We start from the raw sequence: 22,368 nt of genomic DNA, 5'->3' as shown, positions 1-22,368 counted from the left end.
CAACTACATGGAAACTGAACAACCTGCTCCTGAATGACTACTGGGTACATAACGAAATGAAGGCAGAAATAAAGATGTTCTTTGAAACCAACGAGAACCAAGACACAACATACCAGAATCTCTGGGATGCATTCAAAGCAGTGTGTAGAGGGAAATTTATAGCACTAAATGCCCACAAGAGAAAGCAGGAAAGATCCAAAATTGACACCCTAACATCACAATTAAAAGAACTAGAAAAGCAAGAGCAAACACATTCAAAAGCCAGCAGAAGGCAAGAAATAACTAAAATCAGAGCAGAACTGAAGGAAATAGAGACACAAAAAACCCTTCAAAAAATAAATGAATCCAGGAGCTGGTTTTTTGAAAGGATCAACAAAATTGATAGACTGCTAGCAAGATTAATAAAGAAAAAAAGAGAGAAGAATCAAGTAGATGCAATAAAAAATGATAAAGGGGATATCACCACCGATCCCACAGAAATACAAACTACCATCAGAGAATACTACAAACACCTCTATGCAAATAAACTAGAAAATCTAGAAGAAATGGATAAATTCCTCAACACATACACTCTCCCAAGACTAAACCAGGAAGAAGTTGAATCTCTGAATAGACCAATAACAGGAGCTCAAATTGTGGCAATAATCAATAGCTTACCAACCAAAAAAAGTCCAGGACCAGATGGGTTCACAGCCGAATTCTACCAGAGGTACAAGGAGGAATTGGGACCATTCCTTCTGAAACTATTCCAATCAATAGAAAAAGAGGGAATCCTCCCTAACTCATTTTATGAGGCCAGCATCATCCTGATACCAAAGCCTGGCAGAGACACAACAAAAAAAGAGAATTTTAGACCAATATCCTTGATGAACATTGATGCAAAAATCCTCAATAAAATACTGGCAAACAGAATCCAACAGCACATCAAAAAGCTTATCCACCATGATCAAGTGGGCTTCATCCCTGGGATGCAAGACTGGTTCAATATACGCAAATCAATAAATGTAATCCAGCATATAAACAGAACCAAAGACAAAAACCACATGATTATCTCAATAGATGCAGAAAAGGCCTTTGAAAAAATTCAACAATGCTTCATGCTAAAAACTCTCAATAAATTAGGTATTGATGGGACGTATCTCAAAATAATAAGAGCTATCTATGACAAACCCACAGCCAATATCATACTAATGGGCAAAAACTGGAAGCATTCCCTTTGAAAACTGGCACAAGACAGGGATGCCCTCTCTCACCACTCCTATTCAACATAGTGTTGGAAGTTCTGGCCAGGGCAATCAGGCAGGAGAAGGAAATAAAGGGTATTCAATTAGGAAAAGAGGAAGTCAAATTGTCCCTGTTTGCAGACGACATGATTGTATATCTAGAAAACCCCATCGTCTCAGCCCAAAATCTCCTTAAGCTGATAAGCAACTTCAGCAAAGTCTCAGGATACAAAATCAATGTACAAAAATCACAAGCATTCTTATACACCAACAACAGACAAACAGAGAGCCAAATCATGAGTGAACTCCCATTCACAATTGCTTCAAAGAGAATAAAATACCTAGGAATCCAACTTACAAGGGATGTGAAGGACCTCTTCAAAGAGAACTACAAACTACTGCTCAAGGAAATAAAAGAGGACACAAACAAATGGAAGAACATTCCATGCTCATGGGTAGGAAGAATCAATATCGTGAAAATGGCCATACTGCCCAAGGTAATTTACAGATTCAATGCCATCCCCATCAAGCTACCAATGACTTTCTTCACAGAATTGGAAAAAACTACTTCAAAGTTCATATGGAACCAAAAAAGAGCCCGCATCGCCAAGTCAATCCTAAGCCAAAAGAACAAAGCTGGAGGCATCACACTACCTGACTTCAAACTATACTACAAGGCTACAGTAACGAAAACAGCATGGTACTGGTACCAAAACAGAGATATAGATCAATGGAACAGAACAGAGCCCTCAGAAATAACGTCGCATATCTACAACTATCTGATCTTTAACAAACCTGAGAAAAACAAGCAATGGGGAAAGGATTCCCTATTTAATAAATGGTGCTGGGAAAACTGGCTAGCCATATGTAGAAAGCTGAAACTGGATCCCTTCCTTACACCTTATACAAAAATCAATTCAAGATGGATTAAAGACTTAAAAGTTAGACCTAAAACCATAAAAACCCTAGAAGAAAACCTAGGCATTACCATTCAGGACATAGGCATGGGCAAGGACTTCATGTCTAAAACACCAAAAGCAATGGCAACAAAAGCCAAAATTGACAATTGGGATCTAATTAAACTAAAGAGCTTCTGCACAGCAAAAGAAACTACCATCAGAGTGAACAGGCAACCTACAAAATGGGAGAAAATTTTCGCAACCTACTTATCTGACAAAGGGCTAATATCCAGAATCTACAATGAACTCCAACAAATTTACAAGAAAAAACGAACAACCACATCAAAAAGTGGGCGAAGGACATGAACAGACACTTCTCAAAAGAAGACATTTATGCAGCCAAAAAACACATGAAAAAATGCTCACCATCACTGGCCATCAGAGAAATGCAAATCAAAACCACAATGAGATACCATCTCACACCAGTTAGAATGGCAATCATTAAAAAGTCAGGAAACAACAGGTGCTGGAGAGGATGTGGAGAAATAGGAACACTTTTACACTGTTGGTGGGACTGTAAACTAGTTCAACCCTTGTGGAAGTCAGTGTGGCGATTCCTCAGGGATCTAGAACTAGAAATTCCATTTGACCCAGCCATCCCATTACTAAGTATATACCCAAAGGACTATAAATCATGCTGCTGTAAAGACACATGCACACGTATGTTTATTGCGGCATTATTCACAATAGCAAAGACTTGGAACCAACCCAAATGTCCAACAATGATAGACTGGATTAAGAAAATGTGGCATATATACACCATGGAATACTATGCAGCCATAAAAAATGATGAGTTCATGTCCTTTGTAGGGACATGGATGAAATTGGAAATCATCATTCTCAGTAAACTATCGCAAGTACAAAAAACCAAACACCGCATATTCTCACTCATAGTTTGGAATTGAACAATGAGAACACATGGACACAGGAAGGGGAACATCACACTCTGGGGACTGTTGTGGGGTGGGGGGAGGGGGGAGGGATAGCATTGGGAGATATACCTAATGCTAGATGACGAGTTAGTGGGTGCAGTGCACCAGCATGGCACATGTATACATATGTAACTAACCTGCAGACTGTGCACATGTACCTTAAAACCTAAAGTATAATAATAATAAATTTAAAAAAAAAGAAGCAAAAGAAAAAAATATATAAAATTTAAAATTTGATAAGAAATAATAGACACTCTAATGTATTGCACTTCTTGCACACTTCCTCATCCCATTTTGGATACCACTGTGTTTAAACATTGTGTTTGGTGGGGCAATGTTACTTGGTTGAACTCTCATTCACGGCCACAGAATGCATCCTTCAACCCAACGTTTTATATATGGAAGACTTGTACTACAGGTCAAAGTGATTCATGCTGATAAAGCAGAGCACAGTTACAGCTCAGAAAAAAGTATGGTTCCAAGTCTAGGCTCTGCACATGGTTGGGCAGGGGCATCATTTCCTGTTTAAAATGAAATCCACAGCATTGTAGATAAAGGCTGATCATTTCAGGAGGAAAATGACAATCATGAAAACAGCCAAATCAATGGCTCAAGTAGAGTTTTAAAGGAAACATACACACACATACATATTAAAGCAGCTTCTATTTGGTCTCATGTGGACGTCAACTCCTTGAGCATTTGGGAGAGGAGTGGAAATGTGCTTTTTGCTTACGCAAAGCTGTGTGAGGACTCTAAACCTTCCATGGCTATGAAATGAAAGAGAAGGAACTAGGAATTAATGATACCAGGGATGCTAACTGACCCTAACACAAACAAAGCAAATCATACCTCTCTGATTCAAGATATTTTCATATAAGTCATAAATGACATTTTAGATTTGGATGGGGAATGGCTGAATGCTTTATAGGGTTTTGTGATGTGTGTGTGTGTGTGTGTGTGTGTGAGAGAGAGAGAGAGAGAAAGCAATGCTCTCTTATACATTCCATTCCAAGAAAATCTAATCCTTATTGGTTATTTTTGAGGGATATTTTAGACCCAGGAACTTATTGAAATGAGCTCCAGTTCTCCCCAAAGTTGAAACCCCAGAAAAGACTCAGAACCAAAACAATTTGGAGGGAGGGCTCCCCAAACACTCCTGACTGGGTTTCTTTCACCTGAACCAAGGTCTCCACTGTGCCACCTCCACAGGGGCTCTAGGGGTGAGGAGTAGCTCTTACCAAAATTCCTGAGATTTTCCCCCAGTACAAAACTGCATTAACAAATGAGGCCACATATGTGTGATGCACTATACAAGGCATCTTGGGATTCTTCTGGGCTGAGGAGAGAGCCAAGAAGGGATGGTGGGAGGGGGCTGATGACTGCATTTAATTCAACTCGGACTTGATGCCAGCGGTTTCTTGCCTGGACTGAATGAGAGAAGGCTGTTTCCCATTCCCTTATTCTCATGTCTGTCCCTTACTCCTGGATAGGATAATTTGGGCTAGGGAGTTTCAAAGTTGAATCCACTGAACTATTTGGATACAAATGGTATTATTTATATGCTTTGAGAAACATTTGATTACACTTGGTTTGAGGCAACCGAGACATCTGCATGGAAGAACACACACTGGATGAAAATGAATACCAACTTTTTCAGAAGATGGCTCCAATTTTCTCTTACAAAATCCCATGCTAATTGCTGCCCCTTTGGACGTCTGGCAATCACATGAAGGAGAGCTGCCAAGTTCTGTGTCTTGATAACCTTTCCTTCCATCCCTAGTTCAATTAACCTGAAGAAAGAAAAATAATTTGTTTCTAAATAGTAGGTATTATGTACATGGACATTAACTCACGCTACCAATATATTAAAAGAATAGAACAGAAAGAGGCATGATAAAAGTATAATTACCAATTTTTTAATGCTTCAATTAAACTTTTACTCTTTTAGAAATAATTTTTATTTTGTTCCTAGCAAAAACATTTACTCATTATTTCAAAGAACTTTGATTAGCATCATTTACACATCTTATATGCAAGAATGTATTTTTACAACAATAATTTTCCTTCAAGGTTCTGAAGATAAGACATAACCATTGTCTAGTATCAATAATATGATTAATAACTAGGGAATACCTGTTTTCACTATTTGCATTTTGTCAATATATTCTTTTCTGAAAGTAAAGTTAAACCCATACACATTCTGATTCAATTATCTTATGCCTTTAAAACTGGTGGCTGAAGTTTTAGTGACTTCACTGAATTTGTGTCAGTTTACTTATAACAATTTAGTTAAATTATTGAACTTACTTCAGTAACTTTTCCTGATGCTTGCTCGTTGACAAAGCATACAGAATTTTGTTTTGTTCAGCACTTGACATTGACAGTTCATATTGCTCTAAAAGGTAATTCCATCCTGCTGCTGTCTGAGCACCCACAGAATACACAATCTTTAAAACATCTGTTGGTATACTGTAATATCAAGTATAAAAATGAAGAAAAAGTTTTATGAAAGAAAAACTTTTTTCTTATGACAATTTTAAGTCCCATAACAGAATAATCTCTGAATTGCTTTCAGTACTCAATGTATTAAATCTTTTTCTCTGCCAAACTCTTATAAAAATATTTTATGTGCTTTTACTCGGCAAATTATTTGTGTTTTATCTCCTACTGATGATAAAATGTTAGCAAGAAAATAAGCATGAAATTTTAACCTACTCTGAGGTGAAAATAGAAAGTTGATGTAATCAACAAATATAAAAGCTTTCTGAAATACAAAACTACTGGTTTATATAAATTCTATCATTTAGTAGCCACTATTGGTGCTATAAGATTTTTTTAAAAAGATGATTACTTGATGCTTTTTTATCACCAAGTTGAGAGCATTTTTTTCTTTTCTTTTTTTTTTTTTTTTGAGGCGGAGTCTTGCTGTCGCCCAGGCTGGAGTGCAGTGGCACGATCTCGGCTCCCTGCAGGCTCTGTCCCCTGGGGTTCACGCCATTCTCCTGCCTCAGCCTCCCAAGTAGCTGGGACTACCGGCGCCCACCACCTCGCCTGGCTAATTTTTTTGTATTTTTAGTAGAGACGGGGTTTCACTGTATTAGCCAGGATGGTCTCGATCTCCTGACCTCGTGATCCGCCCGCCTCAGCCTCCCAAAGTGCTGGGATTACAGGCGTGAGCCACCGCGCCCGGCCATTTTTTTCTTTTCTTTTCTTTTTTTTTTTGAGACAGGGTCTTACTCTGTTGTTCAGGTTGGAGTGCAGTGGCGTGATCATGGCTCACTGTAGCCTCAGCCTCCTGCACAATCCTCTTGCCTCAGCCTCCTGAGCAGCAGCGATTATAGGCACATAGCACCATGCCTGGCTAATTTTTAAATTTTTTTTGTAGAGACGGGCTCTCACTATGTTGACAAGGCTGGTCTCAAATTCCTGGGCTCAAGTGATCTTCTTACCCCTTGGCCTTAGGCATGAGCCACTGCACTTGGCCTAGTTGAGAGCATTTTCTGAGGCCTGTCTGGGAGTCATCTGACTCTCTAGGTCTAGAGAGTCTTAATTTAGTACAATTCATTAGTGTCTAGTTATTTTATAATTTTTTAAAACTGATAAGATGCAGTGACATGATTTTCTGTCCTTCTACAAAAGACACCACTATTTTGATTTTTATTATCTTGAGGACATTAACCAGTTTTTATTCTAAATGGGCATATGACTTTTTAATCCCAAATGTCAACGGATCAATAAGAACTGTTACTGATGTCTCAGAAAAAACACAACACAGAGCATTGAGGAGGGAGCCAGAAATTTGCATTTGTCACGAAGTGACCATATGGTAGAGATTGTACTAGTCTCCATACATCTTATTTAACTGTCAAAAGCTACCCTCTGAGATAGTTATTATCCTGATTTTTTTTTAAAGCGGAAATAAATCTCAGAAAAGTTAAGTAACTTGCACAAGAGGACATAATTTGCCATTTTGCAGATGGGATTTAAACCTATGATTCTAATGCTTTGGCTAATTCCTCTATACTATGTACTTAAATACCCCAAGTGACATTTGAATAATATAATAAAGATCAAATAATTAAATTATAATACATATTGTTTTCACTTTAGTGTATTTTGCTGAACAGATTTATAACAATTGGTAACAAACACATTGTAAGCTTCTTGAAGGTAGGCCACATGGTTGTTTTGTTCACCACTTTATCCTTAGCTCCTACAGCAATACCTGGCTGGCATAAAGGAAATGTGCAACTAGTTACATTTCAAATCCACAAATGAATGAAGTAATCAATTAATCTATGTAAAGAAATTCTTCATTAAAATTCATACTAGCAGTCTTGGAGTTTAGAAAAAAACAATATTTAATTATGTATTTTTTATTACGAGCATAAATAAATTTACCTAGAATATTTTCATAGGTATATTCAACATATTGAACACTTATAGCTACTGTAGGTGGGTTACTGCAGGTTAAGATTATCCTTCTTGTAACTAGCATAAAGATGAAATAATAGTATTCTATTTTGTATACGGCAGCAGTATGTTTACATTTTAGCTTCACTCATACAACTCATTCAAACAGAAACAAAAAGAAGAGAATAATAGATTTAAAAGTTTTTTTTTTAAGTTTTTTTTTTCTAAAACTGATTTCAGGCTTGAATCCCAACATGGAAAAAAAGTCCAAAAAGAAGAAAACTTGAATTACTTTTTTAAAAAGAAGAATTCAAGAAAGGATTTCAAAAAGCTCACTGAGATTTAGTTATAGCGAGAGAAGTTATGATACCATCTTATAACAATTTGGCACAGGAAAATTTTTGTTTGTTTGTTTGTTTGCTTTTGAGACAAGGCCTTTCTCTGTTGCCCAGACTGCAGTGCAGTGAAGTGATCTCGGCTCACGGCAACACTGCTTCCCAGGTTCAAGCAATTCTCCCACCTCAGCCTCCCAAGTAGCTGGGATTACAAGCATGCACCACCACACTTGGCTAATTTTTGCATTTTTAGTACAGACAGGGCTTCACTATGCTGGTCAGGCTGGTCTTGAACTCCTGACCTCAGTGATTCACCCTCCTTGGCCTCCCAAAGTGCTGGGATTATAGGCGTGGGCCACTGCACCCAGCCAGCACAGGAATAATGGACACCATTACATTTCATGGTAGAGATTGTACTAGTCTCCATACATAGCACTTACAATGTGAGAGCATGAAACAGGGTTTGTAATGCCCAGCATGTTTTTTTTTCTATCCTCACTAAAAGGTTTTAGATCTAATGTCTTGCTTGATCAAAGACTTTTACATCAAAGAGAAAAGAACAAAGAGTAGGACAGAAGTCTAGATCTACTTTAATTTTCCACTGGATTCCATCCACTGAGAGAAGAGTTCAGTAGCTTTCTGGATGCAAGGAGCATGGTTCAGGTCACAGGCCAGCTTCAAGAGAGCCGAGCGGAGCATCCTGTCCCAGACTGAGCCCTCGTCACTCCAGCTTTGCCTGTCAATCACTGGCTTAAAATACTGAAGAAGGTAACGCTGCAGAAAATATGAGATGGTTAACAGAGAGGCTAAATTTAGTCCTTAACACACTTCTTGCCCATCTAAAGGGCTCAACTCTAAACTTTCTGCGTCTTTCCCAATCTTTCCCCAAACAGTGTATCTTTGTATTTCTCTTATCTTTCTCTGGCTCCTACCCACCATACTTAGGAAACAGTTTTTGCATTTAAACATGGTTTAATTTCCTATCTGAAAGGGGAATATCAATGGATATAAAATAAAATCACCTTTAGTAGAGATGTTTTGCACGTGATCCTGGTATCTAGCTCTTAGGATTGGCAATGGTAAAGAACAAGGGTCTTTGACCATTACATGCTATCAGTCAGTCCCCCGAGCTGCTCCAGATTTAACCTCAAGGACTTCACACAAAACAAACTGAGCCTCACTGATACTCCAGACACTGTGTATTTACTTAATACATTTTCTAAAAGCAACACAAACCTTGAGGTTTTCAGAGATATCTGAAATATTCCTTCTGTCCATCATGTGGTAAAACAATTCCAAGTAACTCAGACCTTCGAGAAGTGCGGGGCTGCTTGTTTCATGTTGAAGGTAGTGAGTCATGTCAAGAGCTTTTTCTAGGGTCAGTCTCCCTGCACTGAGGTATAAAACAAATGTCAGTGGTTTGTGCATATCTTATAGTTTTTAATATTTTTAATATTTATTTTTAATATTAAAACAAATATGAAATAGAGAACAATAACAGAAGTAGGTCATTATAGCTGCACCATTCAGTTTAAATCTTAGCTCTGCCACTGACTAGCTGGATAATCTTGGACAAATTACCGAGCCTCTCTGGACCTATTGCCTTCTTTATACAATGGGGATAATAATACTATCTTCCTCATAGGCTTGTTGTGAGGATTAATGAGCTAATATTTTAAAAAGCATTTAGAATAATGTCTACCATATAGCAAAGGGTTAATAAATGAAACAAATATTAGCCAATATTAACATTTAGTACCAAATAATATCAAACTTTTTACACATGATTTCATTCTCTAATTGCTTCATGTGTGGGTTTGACTTATTTCTCCGAGTACATTGGGAACTTTGAGGACAGGTGCCATGTCTTGTTTTTCTTTGATGTTTGTCCTTAGTCCTACCAGAGAAGTGGTAATCATTGTGAATAGGACAAAATGAGTATTTTCATCTTTTTAGATTCTAAAGTTACATGCCTTCTCTACGTTTTCTCTTAGTGAGAATAATAAACAACAGGTTTATTATTCTAAGTACCAAAATTCTGGGGCATCTTTTGTAGAGGAAACAAACTATTATAACCTCACTATTGGAAAGTGCTTCTCACGTGTGTTTCTGGGAGGCTATGTGTGCACACAGGGTCTATAAGCCATTCTTGTGAACACCCAACTCCCAGACTAACACAATCGTGTGATGTGGAAACTGATTCCAGAACAAAGGATGTCTCTCCTGAGCTTGTCATTAACATAATGCTCTACCTCTTCTGGGCTTATACATGTTTTAAATTCCTGTCTAAAAAGAGGGAACAGAGACCGGAAGGAAATGAAAAAGAACCAACTTTTGTTGTCCCTTTAATCTTCTCAATCATGATGACTTGCTGCTTTAAAATAGACTTACGGAAATTTTTTTCAAAAATTTCACCTGAAGACGGAAGGCTGGACCATATACTCCATGATTCTGTGGTCTGCCATATTTTTTTTTTTTTTTTTTTTGAGACAGCGTTTTGCTCTTGTCACCCAGGCTGGAGTACAATGGCATAATCTCAGCTCACTGCAACTTCTGCCTCCCAGGTTCAAGCAATTCTCCTGCCTCAGCCTCCCGAGTAGCTGGGATTATAGCCATGTGCCACCATGCCCGACTAATTTTTTGTATTATTAGTAGAGACGGGGTTTCACCATGTTGGCCAGGCTGGTCTTGAACTCCTGACCTCAGGTGATCCACCTGCCTCGGCCTCCCAAAATGCTGGGATTACAGGCATGAGCCACCTGGCCGGGCTAGTCTGCCGTATTAAAAAAAAAAAAATCCACAAAACGTTGCTACTCCTTCCCACCTGTGTGAGCAGCACAATACCTGGCACAGTTGATACTTTAGCATCAGCAATAGGCGGAAATGATATTCCAGGGCCACAATTTTAAGAAGAATATTTGACATATTAAAACTACTTTATATTAAGCCAGTTTTTCTTTCCAGCCCAGCCTAATTGATTTCTTACTAAAATCAATGCCATTATTAAAAATATTTACTTTTATAGTTGCCTATTTCTTTTAATTTTAATATTTATTCATAAGGGACTCCTTTTCTTTTTATATAGTTACTAAATTGTTTAATTAAAAAATCTAAGTCCTCATTACTCACCCTATGCTTCAAAAAATGCATAGAATGTTATCTGAATGTTTGTTTAGCTTAAAGAATAAAACATATATAAACATAAACCTTAGCTTAACAGTAAAAGTCCATACCTACTTACTTGTATATGATTTCAGCTAGATTGTACCTTTGAGAAATAACATCATATTCTTGAAGCACCAATTTGGGTTTTTTCTTTCGTTTTGTTTTGTTTGGTTTTTGAGATGGAGTTTCACTCCTGTTGCCCAGGCTGGCGTGCAATGGCACAATCTCAGCTCACTGCAACCTCTGCCTCCCGGGTTCAAGTGATTCTCCTGCCTCAGCCTCCCAAGTAGCTGGGAAGGCACCCACCACCATGCCCAGCTAATTTTTATAATTTTAGTAGAGACGGGGTTTCAACATGTTGGCCAGGCTTGTCTTGAATTCCTGACCTCAGGTGATCTGCCCGCCTTGGCCTCACGAAGTACTGAGATTACAGGCGTGAGCCACTGCGCCCAATCTGGGGGTTTCTTTTTAAGGTGTGGGACTAAAAGAAACAAATATAGCTTTTTCTATAGGCAAATTGAAGTTGTCATTTCAATTCCACTCAACTTATCCAAGACCCATGTCTTTAAATTACATTTAAAATGTATGAAAACCTAAATAAAATAAATATCAATTCTTGCATCAAATTGTCTCTCAATGCTGGGTGCAGTGGCTCACACCTGTAATCCCAGCAACTGGGGAAGCCGAAGCAGGAGGATTGCTTAAGCCCAGAAGTTTGAGACCAGCCTGGGCAACATAGGCAGATGCCATCTCTGCCAAAAAATTTAAAAATTGGTTGGGCATGGTGGTGTGTGCCTGTATTCCCAGCTACTCAGGAGGCTGAGATGGGAGGATCACTTGAGCCCAGGAGGTTGAGGCTGCAGTGAGCCATGATTGCACCACTGCACTGCAACCTGAGTAACAGAGCAAAGCCCTCGAAGAGAAGAAGAGGAAGAAGAAGAAGGGGAAGAGGAAGAGGAGGAGGAGGAGGAAGAGGAGGAGGAGGGGGAGGAAGAAAAGAGACAGTGTTGTGTCGTGGTTAAGAGAATGGCTCTGGAGACAGCCCTTGGATAACAATGTCTTGTCCACTAAAGAACTAAATAGTATCACCTCTTGTAAAGACTGATTTACACTGGGTGTGGTGGCTCATGCCTGTAAACTGAGCAGTTTGCGAGGCTGAGCAGGAGAAGTGCTTGAGGCCAGGAATTCAATATCAGCCTGGACAATATAGGGAGACCCTGTCTCTACAAAAAAAAAAAAAAAATTAAAAAGAAAAAAAATTCTGTCTCCAAACTAAATATGATCACTATTGGTTCCTTTAATTCTTTTTTGTTTGTTTGTTTTTTGAGACAGAGTATCATTTGGTCACCCAGGCTGGAGTTCAGTGGCATGATCTTCCGGATTCAAGCGATTCATGTGCCTCCGCCACCCAAGTAGCTGGGGTTACAGGCATACACCACCACGCTGGGCTAATTTTTTTATTTTTAGTAGAGACAGGGTTTCACTATGTTGCCCAGGCTGGTCTCAAACTCCTGGCTTCAAGTGATCTGCCTGCTTCAACCTCCCAAAATGGTAGGGTTACAGGCATGAGCCACTGTGCCGGGCCTCCTTTAATTCTTAAATTGAAGTTTCATAAAGCAGGGAGGAAAGTGGTTTATAGTATTGAGAAAGAACAGCAAGTAAAAATTATTTATTTTTATCTATTATGAGAGCTTTAAATTGTTTTCTTATACAATTACTTTTGTTATAAATGTAATATAAGTAAATATAAACAAATTTCAGAACAACTGGAAATTAGACTCATAATTACAAAACAACCAGAAATTAGAGAAGGCTCATAATTTCAATACCCTACACACTCACCAATAGCATTTTGAAATAATTCCTTCAGGTTTTTGTTTCCCCTTCGCACTTATTTTTTTCATATGTAGTTGCAAACAAGCATAATAATACACAGACTTACATTCTGCCTTTTTCCCAACTTCACATTATTTGAAATGTACTTTTCTATGTTGTCATCTCCTCTTCCTATTCATCTCATGACATTTCAAATGATTTGTATTAGATAATATTAATAATGTTAACAGCTGACATTTATTGAGTAAGTACTGCACTTACTGCTTTATCTTCATTACCTATGCAATCCTCCAAACCTCGTATGTCGGATATTATTAGTAATAAAGTTTTAAAGACTAGAAAATTTAGGCTTAAAAAGGTTAAAAAAAAAAAACCTGTCCAAGCTCAAAAAATTAGTAAGTGAAGAGGTAATACTTGAAATCTTCTGTTTTCATATAAAATTTGTATTCTTAACTTCATTAATCTGTCTACTTAGTGAAGAAAAGATGATTGGTTTTCCACCAGTGCATCAATAACTGCAAATTTCCTCCTGCTAAATTTAGACAATCTAAGTGGATAGGCTAGAAACAGCAAAAAAGATTTCATAACTACCTAAAAGATTAATTTGCTGAATTGTCAATATTCTCCATTTTTTCCAAGTCTTGCATTGTTAGTCTATCTTCTCTTCAGTCTACTCAGAGCTTCTCCTTTGAGCAGGCAAACCTCCTTCAACTAGCAATAGCCTGCTTCTTAGCTCACCTTTCATGCATTCACTCATATGTAGGATGGTGTTTTTCCTAATTTTGGCCTCCAATGAGCTATGCCTCCAAGATGTTCCTGAGACCCATGGGACTGAGGATTAAGCCTCACTTCCTCTTTTCTTTCTAACTAGAGGATTTTAGTGTACCGAGAAACTTTGTCTCAGAGATGTCCTGCTGGTCACTTGCACTCAATTTGACCTAAACAAGCTTCTGAAAGAAAATTATATGTCACATTGAGTAAAGTGAGTGCATCACAGTAATTCTCAGAATAGGGAAAGCTTGCAATGCACAACATAATTCCTGGTCCTCAATTCCCTCCAGCCATTGGTGATCTTGTGACCTGATTCATTCCACACATTATTCTGTTCATGATACATAGAAAAGGAAAGAAAACACTTTGTCCTTCCAGGAAAGTCTAGAGAGGAATAAATGCAAACAGCCAATTATTACTTCATTTCCCTACAAACTTCATACTAATTTCTCCAGTGTAAGTAATGAATAGATTTCATAACAACCCATTTAAAATTAAAAAGGTTAAGACTACATTTGTACTTTTCCTTAAGAGATTACACCCGTATTTGGTGTAGCAGCTAATATCATAAATACATTTTAAATGTGGGGTCAAAAGCTAAAATACTTAGAGAGTCCACACTAAGTGAATGAAACAGGCCATTTGGGACTTTGGTGCTTGGGAGAAAGTAGGCCTCGCCTAAAGCGAGTTTGGCCCACTGCACTCTCCTTTATAGCTATCCTGTGGCCCACAGGATGAAGACCCACAGTTGCCAAATATCATTTTTAAGAGATTCCAGAGGTCAGGATTTTTAGGTAAAGTTCTCCACATTTTAAAATATTGGATTACAATTATAAACACTGTGTGGGTCAAAATACGTTATTAGTGGGTAGCCTTTGGCCTAGTGGTCACTGTTTGAATTCCATTCAAATCCATATCAAATCAATGACCAACGCTGAACATTCGATATTGAAGTCTAGCATATCTGTTTACGAATCAGTTATTTCCCATGAAGTCAGAGGAAATGTTGCCTTACCCAACTAGCTGAAACACATCATGAATCAGACCTACTCTGTCCTTAGGTCTGAGAAGTGTGTGGTTCTGATTCAGCTGTGTAATGAGTTGGTCCCATCCATGACCCTCATAGTGAACGATGTAGTAACCATTTGAGTCCACATTAAATTTCACCCAACTGGTCTTTTCAGGTAAATCCAGAGTATCTAAGAGGATAAAATTGGCATAGGCATTTTATTATCAACATACTTATTAAGAACATCTCCACAACTGTTAGTTTTAATCAAATTACTTATAAATCAATGGGAAGATGAAGTTTGGGGAGAGTCATAATGATATTCATTTTCATAGTTCACTGGATGATTTCTTTTGGAAAGATGGTCTTATTAAATTAATAAATAAGTTAATTCATAGGAATAAGACTGCTGAATTTGTTCTAAAAAATTGTCTATGCAGGTCTAAGAGATGCAAGGGCCCAGTGAGCCAGATGACTAGCATGACGGGAATTTGGCTTAATTTGATGATGTCCTTGTCTCAAGGTTTAGTCACCAGTCATTGAAATATGTATGTGTAAATAGGTGATCCATTTGTTCATTTTAGTAAAGAAGGACTCCAGGTTAAGCATGACTTTGTGATGGAAAACCTCTCAAACTTTATTAAAGTGTTTAGAAGAAAATTAAAACTATACTATGTATTTTTAATATGGCATATATTATACTAGAGGGTAAAATTACATTATAATATTCTCTCAACAGCTCTGTGAGGTTTAGTCTTTATTCAACATAAGATGAAAAAATTGAAGCTCAGGATGACTTTGTAAATTTTCTTAAGGTCACACATCTAATAAGTGAGAGAGTGAGGACTTGAATCCAGAAGCAATCAATTTTAAAGTATTTGCTTTTTTCCACTGAACAGTTTTTGCCTTATCCATAACCTGTAAAAATAGATTAGTGGGTATTATAAGACATAAGATAGATTTCTGTTATTTCTTGATGTAAATAATCTGTCTCTAAGTGATAAAAGCACAAGAGAACTTCCCACTGAATGAAAAATCCAGATTTTCTTACTAAAAGAGTTATTTTAGTAGCATATGGATAAATTACAACTTCCCTCAAATATAAATCTTTTATTATTAGATTTACTTATTGTATCGTTCCTTCAAATAGCTCAACACATGTTTAATTTCCACATTGAAATACCTGTTTGGCTAATTAGTTCATTACCTGTCTTTGATTTTAGAATGTGTCTGTGGATCACATTAGAGGAACTCGTGGAGTAGGTCAATGGGATATGCCACAGGTACCTATGACAGAGAGTAAAGATAGTTACAGACCAAAAGAATGCTGCTGTGATTTTTCACATTGTCAGACTCGGACAGACTGTAAAAGGCACCTAAGTACCCATCATCCTTCATACCACCCACAAGTGGTCCTATAAATTTTATAGGCTAAGACTAGCATATCCTTAAGTATGCAAAAAATTATTCCATGATAATTATAAAGGAGCAGCCATATCTACCCAGTTGAACTCTGCCACAAATACTTGTGTCATTTGCTGTCCTAATCTCATACCATAACAAATTCTGCTGTTTGTATGGGAAAGAAAATCCAATATTCCTTTCACATTTTCAAAAACTGCCAGCCTGATGCTGATTCAAATAACTAAACCAAAGCTGTAGGGAAAGCCCTTAAGAGGTAAAGAACTTACTCCAGTATGAATTTCTACTTATCCTTTTGTTCAACAGTACTACTCACATCCAACCTCCCAACTGCTGAATGACTGCAAATAAATAGTCAACAATAGTACAGCCCAGGATCTGTAGGAGAGCTAAGTGCAGACAGCAGAAAAGCAGAAAGGATTAGACGAAAAGGTCTCAGTTACTTTTCAATGGCCCTGCTATAGTAAAGAGGAGAAATTGGCTATCTTTTTCTGATTAACTTTCTAGCAGCCTCTAGAATTCATTTCCTCTATTAAATCAAGCCATGTTAGCTATAGTAATCTTGCACATGTAAAATCATGTGCTTGATAACACCAACAGGTGTAAAACAGACAGAAGAGTAACTGAGATCTTTACACAAAAAGGTAAAAAAGGCCAGGTGCGGTGGCTCACGCCTGTAATCCCAGAACTTTGGGAGGCTGAGGCAGGAGGATCACTTGAGGTCAGGAGTTCAAGACCAGCCTGACCAACATGGTGAAACCCCATCTCTACCAAAAAAATAAATACAAAAAAAATTAGCCAAGCATGGTGGTGCGTGCGTCCCTCTGTAATCCTGGCTACTTGGGAAGCTGAGGCAGGAGAACTGCTTTAACCCAGGAGACCGAGGTTGTAGTGAGCCAAGATTGCGCCACACTCCAGCTTGGGCAACAGAGTGAGACTTTGTCTCAAAAAAAAAAAAAAAAAAAAAAAAAAAATTAAAGAAAAACTCCACATAGATGAATTTCTAAGACTTAATTGATTGGGATCTGTCAGTGCATCTTGGCTCCAGAAGAGAAGGGATTTTTCCAAATAAACACATCTGGGGCTAGAGAGAGGGAGAGTAGCACTTCATGAGTTTGGATAGCCATGAATTAGCAGGCCATCATTTTAAAAGAATTGTCTAAATACTGCCCCAGAAGGAGGAAAAATACAGATTATTGTAGTAGATCTTTGTTATTCTGGGTCATCCATGAGTTTTGAACTCTCTCATGACATTTTGATAAGTTACAAAATTGTGAGTCCTGCTTTCTCAATAATGAAGCGGACATTAAATTATTCAGCCTTGTTTACCAAGCTGCAACTTGTGTAAGCTCTCTGAAGTTCAGACTTCAGAACAACACACAGAAAAAATAGAAGGATGCATACATAAGAAGTGGCATAAGAGTTGGTTCCACTGGATTGGAAATGTGTAACTGATTAAACAACCCCCAAAAAAGCCCCAGTAATTTTATCTGCCAAAGATCTCTAATTGTTTCTGATTTCCAGAAAAATTCTAGCATTGACAACTAAGTTCTTAAAAAACAAAATTATCATCATAAGAACCAGAAAAGGTTCACTTGGATTATTTCATTTTAAATTAACGTCATTCATCTTATTAACAGAGCTAATGGTGAGACAGAGTAGGAAGGGGGCTTGGCTTCAACTCACCCCCACTACAGCATTCTTTCCTATATCCCCAATGATCACAAAACCTACACCACTACCTCACTGATGCCATAATGTTTGAATCATCCCTCTTAATTTAATGTTTGAACCATTCCTTTTAATTCCAGGAGCTGGTCTTAGGAGATAACCAAGGTTGTGGAGTGTCCTACTTAGGGAAGGAATGCTGAACAACTGATTTACAGCCTTGGCGCTTCTGGTCAGACTACCAGGTAGCCCATTATTCAAGATAATTGTAGCAACCAGGTAATGCTTATCTGCCTACCTTATCCCTCATGTGCTTTGCCCAGTCCAACCTGCATACCCTACCCGTGATACCTATTCCTTTGCCTAATGAAAAGACTCTACCAGCTCTTTTTGAAATGTCAGTCAAGGAATTCTCTCTCTCTCTCTCGCTGCCTCTCTTATGTCTGGGCATAAGCTCAAATGAAGCCTTCTCTGGGAAAACTCTTTTGGCCTCTTGTCAATTTCTATCGCACTGACAGCCAGCCCAAGAACCCATGGTTAGTAGCAATAGTACAGAGCAATGTGTACAGTGTGTTACTTGATTTCATAGTCTTTACTAGGTTTTTTTCAGGATGGGCTGGTGAGCAAGATGACAGTGTGTTTAATTGGATTTGCTTTTATTATTACTAAGAACATCATATGTTTTAAGACATTATATTTATAGTTTATTACTGAAAAATGAAAGGCAACAGGAGATCTTAGCATCTAATTTATCACATAGAGGATATCTTTTCTCTGATGATAAGAAGCATTGTTGTCATACTTCCTAGGTATAGGCCAGTCACAAAACTTATTAGGGCCCAGAAGTCAGTGCATTATAACATAAGTTTAACTAACCACCACTGGCATTATAACTGAAGTTCTCAAGGCTGATGGAATCACTAAGAATGGTGCTGCTGAACAAAGAAGTCTGCGTTATATGAAGCTCTTTAAATCTTATCAAGTCTACTTTAGGCCTTTGATTCCTATATGGAACTAGCATCCTACAAAGTTGCCAGAGGAGCTGAGAGAAAGCTAAGGAAATAACGAGGAAACTGAGATGAGGTAAGCTAGACTTAAAGAAGAAAAGCAGCCACCTCTCCTGCAGGGCCCTCCATTCAGGGTCCTCCTGGAAAACCCCCTGGAGGAAGCGCTCCTGTTGCAGTCGGAGTGAACACCCGTCTTGTTTAACCACCAGCAGGGGGATTCCTTTCTGGAGAGTCCATGTAGTCATCATCTCTTTGACCTCTGCATTCTCCCCCAGAAAGGTGAGCTGAAATGACAGGTGACTATGATAACTCAAGAGAGAAGAGACAATCCAAAGACACAGGGACAGAAACTTCCATCTCCTTGGATGCCAGAAACAAGGCTTGGGGAACAGAAGACTCGGGCTGGTATCTCAGGGAAGGGCAATCCAGGCAACTGGATTAGGGATGGCTATCCCAGGGCTGCTCTCTGCAAATTACTTGAATTGAGGGATATATACAGGATTTAGTAGGATGAATACATGGCAGGAAAAGCCAGTGAAAAGGGGGTTGAGACTGGAGTCTCTTTCCTGACCCCTTTCAAAAACAAACAAAATAAAACAAACAAACAAAACCCTCAAATAACAGTAGAATCCAGGAGGGGTGGTTTACGAGGGAAATATCTGTCTTTAGGGAAGCTTTAAATATTTCAACAGAACAATTTTATATCAATAGAGGTGTAGTGAATGGAGAACAAAACCTCTGGCTGCTGCACTGCTAGTATGGGTTTCTGATCACTGGATAATGCTGAACCTTCCTTTAGAAAACACAAGTTAGGGCCAGGCGCAGTGAATCACGCCTGTAATCCCAGCACTTTGGGAGGCCGAGGTGGGCGAATTGCCTGAGGTCAGTCTGGCCTACATGGTGAAACCCCATCTCTACTAAAAATACAAAAAAACTAGCCGGACATGGTGGTGTGTGCCTGTAATCCCAGCTACTTGGGAGGCTGAGGCAGAGGAATTGGTTGAACCAGAGAGGTGGAGGTTGCAGTGAGCTGAGATTGTGCCACTACACTCCAGCCTGGGCGACAGAGCGAGACTTTGTCTAAAATAAATAAATAAATATAAATTTATATATATTTTTATATATATATTCAAGGGATTAACATGACTCTTTGTTTAAATAAAAAGTTTTCCTTTTTTCCCCTGTGATGACTTTCTTTTCTCTTTCCTGTAGTGATTCTATAACTTCCCAGAGGTAAGGAAGAAGAAAAACATATACTGTATTTCCAAACCTAACAGCATACTTATTTTGGCATTTTTCAGAGCTTAAGGGATGCCAATGCAGTAGTAACCACTCAAATACATTTTGCACTGAGATATTTTTAGCTAGCAGTGGGGTTGTGGGAAAGCCGAACTATAACAACAAAAATATAGTAGCAACAGCATTGTCCCCCTAAATACCCCAAGCATTTCCCCTTCAGTTTTGTTTTAGAGAAAATCGTGGGGGCTCTCTTTCTCTCCAGCTTTTAAAAGGGACAGGTGGGCTACTCTGTATGTCATACTCACTCCAGGTCAGGCTATTCCACAGATCTCTTCTACTCTGTGACTCTCTTTATCCTTACCATGTTACTTGTCATCTTGGGATCCGAATGACAAACTCCACCAGATGTAAAATCACTTTCTAAACAACTCTACAAAACAAGAACAAAAGAGCACTGCAATATAGGCATCATTAGTTGGCTGAACGTGCACATTCGCCATGGATGCAGGCATTTATTAAAAGAGCTATATGAAATAATTCATCCAGACATGATAATGAACATAAAAATGGAAAAAGAGGCATGTTTGCAGTGACCTGGGATAGAAGTCCACAAAAGTTATTTCTTCGTGTTATGTATACGCATGTGTAAATTTTCCTTAAAAAGTTCAATAAAGTCAATAACCGTTCTAAGGAAGAATCAATTTGTTGAATTTTCTATCCAATTCTTCTCTTTCCCTTAAGAAAGGTCCTATTTTATTATTTCATTATGCATGTTATGTGTGCCCCTATTTAGCATGTAGGCAACTCTGTCTAGTACTGTTAACTCTCCCCTGACATATTGCAAGTTCTTTGACAGTAGGGGAAACACCTTTGTTTACCGAGGTATTCCTACAGTGGCTATCACAACAGCATGTGATGAGTGTAAAATATTTCAAACTAACTGGGAATAAAATAAGAATTAAGAAAAGTACCAACTTGGCAATCAACTCTTGAATAACCAGTAGTTAAGGGCAACTGCAAATGAGAAAAAATGAAGTATGTGCTAAGGCTCTCAAATGCCTTTAAATGATCTTATGAAAAATAACAGCAAATAATTCTTCTCATTCTCAAGTTGCTATTGACATGTATTAGAATTGACTTTATGTGACACAATGGTGGGCAAGATATTTTCAGTAATTTATTATTTTAATACTACAGGGCCCTTTGGTGTCAGAAGGGAGGTGGTCAAAATCTAAGACCTTTAGGGGAAGATTGAAGGGGGACTTTTCCTATAACTAGGAACTAGCTGTGATATAATTGAATAACTATTGGACTTAGAAAACAAATTTTAAGTACTGATTTTCTCACTGACTTGGTGACTTTGGGCAAATCTGTCCCTTAGTATCAGTTTTCTCACCTATAAACATGGAGTAATGATGATTACTTTATCTTTTGAGATGATTATAAGCATGATGTGACAAAAAATAACACAGGAATCTACACTGCTGGCCTAAAATGATCTGGTAATTGCTGGCCAAATTTTCTTTTTAACTCCCACCCTCTACTGCCAGTATGCACACCAAATGATAGATTCTTCCACGTTGGAGGGGAGCTAAACTGATGTCTACAAATATACATACATGCACACACACATAGCAAGGGAGACGGAAATGGAGAGGGATGAGAGAGAGAAGCAACACAATACTTGGTGTTGAGAAGCTTGAGCGGAAGCATGGAAAAAGAGTGTCTGGACCACTGACGGTGGGTGATGGAAATGGATAGTAAAGAGCATCTTTATATGTATTTTGTTTGTTTGTTTTGTTTTGTTTTGTTTTGTTTTGAGACAGAGTCTCACTCTGTCGCCAGGCTGGAGTCCAGTGGTGTGATCTCAGCTCATTGCAACTCCGCCTCCTGGGTTCAAGCGATTCTCCTGCCTCAGCCTACCGAGTAGCTGGGATTACAGGTGCGCCACCATGCCTGGCTAATTTTTTTTTTTTTTTTTTTTTTTTTGTATTTTAGTAGAGATGGGTTTTCACCATGTTGGCCAGTATGGTCTCGATCTCCTGACCCCATGATCTGCCTGCCTAGGTCTCCCAAAGTGCTGGGATTACAGGCATGAGCCACCGCACCAGGCCTGTAAGTATTTTTGTAAGTAAAAACTATGTATTTCAATATGTCTCGGGATTTTCAAGAAATGCAAGTAAAAAATTGGAGCTGTGAAATAATTTTTGATTGTTGGATTTTGTTTCTTTAACCACAAAATCACACATCAATTGGACCATAAGTGTGCTTTATAAGGGCACAAAAATATCAAATGAGATAACATGAAAGTGCTTTTTATTCTTTAACTTTGATTTTTTATTTATTATTATTGTTACTATTATTATTATTGAGACAGAGTCTCGCTCTG

The 22,368-nt window shown here is 38.2% G+C and overlaps 1 protein-coding gene across 1 annotated transcript in view; it reads right to left on the bottom strand.

Moving 5' to 3' along the window:
* The window catches only part of ERAP2 (endoplasmic reticulum aminopeptidase 2), a 52,044-nt gene that overhangs the window by 5,769 nt on the left and 23,907 nt on the right, over positions 1 to 22,368 (bottom strand). The window contains 8 exon segments of the mRNA NM_001131125.1: positions 4,764 to 4,904; positions 5,422 to 5,583; positions 8,452 to 8,636; positions 9,099 to 9,255; positions 14,650 to 14,833; positions 15,851 to 15,930; positions 18,849 to 19,024; positions 20,341 to 20,409. Of these exon segments, the coding sequence (NP_001124597.1) occupies positions 4,764 to 4,904; positions 5,422 to 5,583; positions 8,452 to 8,636; positions 9,099 to 9,255; positions 14,650 to 14,833; positions 15,851 to 15,930; positions 18,849 to 19,024; positions 20,341 to 20,409 (1,154 nt within the window).

Source organism: Pongo abelii, chromosome 4, assembly GCF_028885655.2.
Source record: "Pongo abelii isolate AG06213 chromosome 4, NHGRI_mPonAbe1-v2.0_pri, whole genome shotgun sequence".
NCBI classification, from domain to species: domain Eukaryota; kingdom Metazoa; phylum Chordata; class Mammalia; order Primates; family Hominidae; genus Pongo; species Pongo abelii.
This window is presented reverse-complemented; position numbering and strand designations above follow the sequence as displayed.